Genomic DNA, 5000 nt, shown 5'->3' on the forward strand with positions numbered 1-5000 from the left:
TTTCAAGGATGTTTAACTATAACGTCTACCGTCAACCAGTGACGAGAGATCCGTTTTAAATCCACTTGTGTGACAATACCGTATAACCTGTCAAACCGCCTGACTTTTGCTTATTTTACATCTGTCACTAGCTCTGATAGACCGCTCTATTGCTATAAAAAAAAATACTAAGTAGCCTAACTTTTCTTGTGAAGTTCGATCGATTTAGACATTCTTCATAATAATGCAGGTGTCATAGCTTGAAACAGTACTGTATAAGGCTAGGCCGAAAGATCTGAACCACAGAGATGAAGAACCGAGGCCAGAGTGCAGCGCTAGATTAGGAGCGCACGCACATGCCAAGTTGCCGACCGCGGTAAGGCAGAGGACGTTCCTTTGTGTTATCTCAGCCATGCACGCCATTCTGCTACCTGCCAGCGAGCGACTGCTGTCTGTGGACTCTGTTAACGTTCACAGCTGACAGCAGGGACCTCGAGACAATCAAAATGGCTATTCAAACTATGCAATCTCACCCTAACCCACCCGAGATTCTCGAAAAGAACGGGCTATTTAAGACAGGCGTCTTTCTTTACCTAGTGCTGGCAGTTTTAGCTATAAAATAAAGGGAAGCCTAGTTTACAGTAACAGATGAAAGTTTGATCATGATGTGAACAACCTAACTAGCCCAATGCTCATTTAGCTATGCATTATTCACACTTACATTATTAGGCTGTATAAACATGGCATAAAAGATAAAGTATAGATAGGCCTGCATTTGTCCCACCGCATAACCCCGAAACCTGGTCCTTCAGATATTCATCAAACAAAAGTGATGCCAAATTGTCCGGCAGAGGGAGCACAAGTGATCAATTAAGAGAAATTCTGCACTGACACAAAAAAATAGCCCAAAACGTTACTGACTTTGTGGATTAATGTTAACATCACAGCAGGACATGCTTATTTATACAGTAACAATGTAAGAAAGCTAACAGGTTTTAATATCTTAACGCGCACTGGAGCACATCCTTCTCCACGTATAGAGACATAATAACATGCTAAATCAAATGAAAATGAACATATATCTGGGGAAAAAATGGCTTAGTCAATACTTTAACACCGTATGCGTTATGAAATGATATGATAGAATAACAGAAATACAGTCTAGGCAACATATTTGAGGAAGGGCTTGCTCAAAAGATCAGTCACAGTTTAGACCACCGTCCCGGTCGTAGCGAGCCCAGACTCTTGAATGTATTTCTCCGCACAATGCACGATAAAACGAATAAGATATGCTGACTGTCCACATCATCCGTTGATTTGAAATGTGTTCACTGTTCAGATGCTATATGTGATTTGCCAGAATATGACGACAGCCCAGCGGGATTAGCCACACTATGCGCCAGGCTGCCATCCATAAACGGCCATGTAGTTTGTTAAATACGTCGAAGCAAAAGCGCTAAGGTATTGCATAGACAAGAGCACCTTATAATGATCACTTTATCATGTCGTTTTGATTATGTTTGCCATGGAACAAATAGACAGGGTGTATCTCACCCCATTGCGCGATCGTCTGTCTGGGATGCACTTCACCTATGTCCCCGCATCGAACCCTCGTCATGCAATGATTCTTTTCGTTTAATGGACACCATGTCCCAATATTATGTGGTATCACCATATACATAAACTGATATTTAATCTGCATTTCATTTATGACTTGTGGCACTGAAGGAGAACCGATAAACGGGCTGTAATGACGGGACAGACCGACTCAATTTACTGATTCGTCATGACATTCTCTTTGTTTATAAACGTCAAAATCAGTGAAGATGTTATCACTGATTAATAACAATCAAGCACAAGACATGGCTATAACTGCATGTATTTATAAACTGTTTGAGTTTCATTATTTACTCGGAGGTGGCAGCCCCGTCAGTCATATCCCGTCCGCCATCAAGTAGACAAATTCAGAATTGTTCTGCATGTTTTACCAGAAAACAGGACGACTCGTCGCTTACCTTCGTATACAGGGGCCATCGGTGCAAGCACTGCTGCTATTCATGGCAAAAAATGTAGCAATTTAGTCCAGAAGTTGGTAGAAAAATGCCATGCTGAGGTCCTGACAGAGTCACCGTCTTCTGCATAACTAACCCCGACCACTGACGTTAGTAAAAGGGAAAATAATCAAAATTCACATCCAGAATTTCGAATAGAACACCAGTCTTCGATCTGATGGTTGCAGAGAGATTTAACTAATGTAAGCCCCACGGAATTTGGTTTGTTTGTTTGGCTCACAGGTTGAGCCAATTCGCAGGTTTGCTCAGTTTATGGAGAACATGTCTATGGAGTGGCCGCAAAAGTTGCAATGGAGAAAGCCAAGGTAGTTTGATACATAATCAAACGACTATTCAGTCGATCACAGTAGGCTAAAGAGATCCCGTGGGGGCCTCTTAATCAGTGCAATAATGTAATCGATCGTTATTTAAACTCCCAAAGGCCCACTATCTTTAAAAAAAAAAATACATTGAAAGAACGATACGAAGAATGTTAATGTCTGGCAACCCACATAGCATGCCTAAATTGTGCCCATCAAATCTTAATGCCAAATGCCTTCATTTCCACAGCATTAAACAGCCATGTTTGTTAAAATTGTTTTATACATAATAATGTAACTATATTGAACTATTAAAAAACTGTGTGAGTACAAAAAGCATTGTTTGTGATTATGTTTGTGTGATTATGTTAGTGCACAGTCTCCACAGCAGAATTGCGCATTTGCGCTTGCGGTGAATGGCTCTGCGATCTTTGCATAGGGTCTGATTGTGAGCCTCCAATGACGCCACTGGATTTTCACAGAATGAACCCGAGCAGAATCGGATTACATAGACTCACACAGATGTGGGTAATCTGTCTTTTGCCAGCAACCTCAAAATCTCCCTTGCAAGTGCCTGTCATTGTTGCCGCAGGGTCACACCCCGGTAAACCTAAAAAAAAAATCCTCGTACAGGACATTGTTGATCTAGGCTATAGCTAGATGCACTGAAGCACACAATTCGTCCAGTCTGATCAAAATCACTTTTGCATTATAATTACTAAGCTTAGCCTATAAATAACTTTAAATGTGTAAATGACTGCATGTTTAGTCTTCATGATTCATCGCCATCCATCGCTACCCAGCCTACATCAATAGTGACCAATCCATTTTGACAGGATCAGTGTAGCCTAGGTTGTTGGTTGTGTTAAACAATACACTACGCGGTCTAATATAGCCTAGGCCCACATGTCTGGGCTATAGGTCCACTGTTAGACGACATGCTGTGTCCTACCTGTTCTCTATTGTTTCTGTTTAATGGCCTTGAATGGATTTTTTTTTAAAGCGCTTTTGCACACAGTGAACACGCACTTTTTAATAGTGTTTTTATATTAAATATAGGAGACGTCGTCATGTTGTACTTTAAAAAATAAACATACATCAACATTTATTTGTAGATGGAGTATCATTTTTTTTGTCGTAAATTTCCATAAAGCCTTATTGCAACAACATTTGCATGGGCTACACAATCCCAGGTTACGTATCCTGTAGTTCTTTCGTTCATAAAAGACTACAACTACCACAGACACTTGCATGTCAACAACAGAGTGCGGATACATAACCACGAAAGGAGGTAAGAATATTGAAATATGGCTTTTAAATTGACTAACTCAACAGACAACCTCCTCTACATGCAGGTATAGGCTGTGAAATCTAATTCATAGTTTACAACAGGAAACAGTGTTTCTGAAACCACGATAACTTTAGCTAAAGTAGGCAAAAGGGAACTGATAGCATCACGTGCGTTACAGAACAGGTTATTCAGTGTCCTTGGTAGACGTGATGTCTGCGAAAAGCCAGGCGTTTTCCAATATTTTGTCGTTATACGTTGTAGCAGACTTGATTACATCCAGTGATATTTCAGGAGTAATTAGCTATGTCTGAACGGTCTGTTAATGCATGCTAATCGACGTGTTATAACGCGAGGTGGGACTCCAGCAAGCATTTCTCACTAGCCTACAACAGCCAGCTTGAACATTGAAGTCTCGAGTCGCAATATATATTTTACAGTCTATGGCTAGACCACAGGCCACAGTCGTGGTAAAGAAATAGCTAACGTAATAGCCTTTCTTCCATTTCTGCGAAGCTTCTGTTGCTGGGATCGGTGGCAGTCTTGGGATAGTAGGTTAAGGAAAAGTCTTCATCCCTCCTCCCAGCATGCCTGATTGAGATGACATTGCCTGAACTCATAGCCTAGTTGTGGGGTTACGTTACTTACTGCAGTTTTTCAGCATGGCCTAGAGAGTTTTTTTCGTTTTCTGCCAGATATAGCCTATCTAATGGACTGATCCTTGTTGGTCATCTGGTAGATGTTACTCAGCCCCTGAAGAAACATAGGCCTAGGCCTAGTTTAGTGGAAGCATGTCTGTATGGATAAAGCTACAGTAGGCCTACTGTTGGTGTGGTTTTATTTTTTGGGTCATTTTCAAAGGACAGTAATAGCTGTGGGGTAGCTAATAGGAGCCTGACAATTTATGTGGGAACAGTTGAGTGTTTTATCATTTAGTGTGTAGTCTCATTTTTTTTAACTCTTATATGTTTTGTTCCTGAGAAACGTATCTAATTATTATGGTACAACACCGATACGTTGTAGGCATACACTAAATGTCAACATATTTTAAAATTCTTATTAGCTACCTACCATTTTAAACTTTTGAAAATGACTGAAAAATTCAACCTTCCCTTGTTTTATCACCTTTGTGCATGGCAAAGACATTTTAGTGTTTCAGTCATACTGAGAGCATGTTTGTCTTCCATGCTATAAAGTTTTGGCTGGCCATGAGTATACTTTTCAAGATATTAAGCTTAATTCCCAAACATTGCTTCCCAGACAATGTGTTTTTAAGGTTGGCAAACAGAAGTAATGTCAAGGGCTGACACAAAATATGAATTTGAGCAGAAATATTCAGCAGGCCTTGACTTTGGAACCCTT

At 40.4% G+C, this 5000-nt stretch overlaps 2 protein-coding genes across 4 annotated transcripts in view; one reads left to right on the forward strand and one right to left on the reverse strand.

The window, feature by feature from the left end:
- Positions 1–2318, reverse strand: part of hipk2 (homeodomain interacting protein kinase 2) — a 75458-nt gene extending 73140 nt beyond the window's left edge. The window contains exon 1 of the mRNA XM_062546522.1: positions 1995–2318. Coding sequence (XP_062402506.1) covers positions 1995–2013 — 19 coding nt within the window. The 5' untranslated portion in view covers positions 2014–2318. The remainder of the gene's footprint in view (positions 1–1994) is intronic.
- A 1279-nt stretch (positions 2319–3597) lies between these two features.
- The window catches only part of tbxas1 (thromboxane A synthase 1 (platelet)), a 116203-nt gene continuing 114800 nt past the window's right edge, over positions 3598–5000 (forward strand). For all 3 annotated transcript variants that reach the window (XM_062547817.1, XM_062547816.1, XM_062547818.1), the window contains exon 1: positions 3598–3641. The gene's annotated coding sequence lies outside the window, so the exon portion shown is untranslated. The remainder of the gene's footprint in view (positions 3642–5000) is intronic.

The sequence above is a fragment of the Sardina pilchardus genome, chromosome 10 (assembly GCF_963854185.1).
Source record: "Sardina pilchardus chromosome 10, fSarPil1.1, whole genome shotgun sequence".
Classification (NCBI taxonomy): Eukaryota; Metazoa; Chordata; class Actinopteri; order Clupeiformes; family Clupeidae; genus Sardina; species Sardina pilchardus.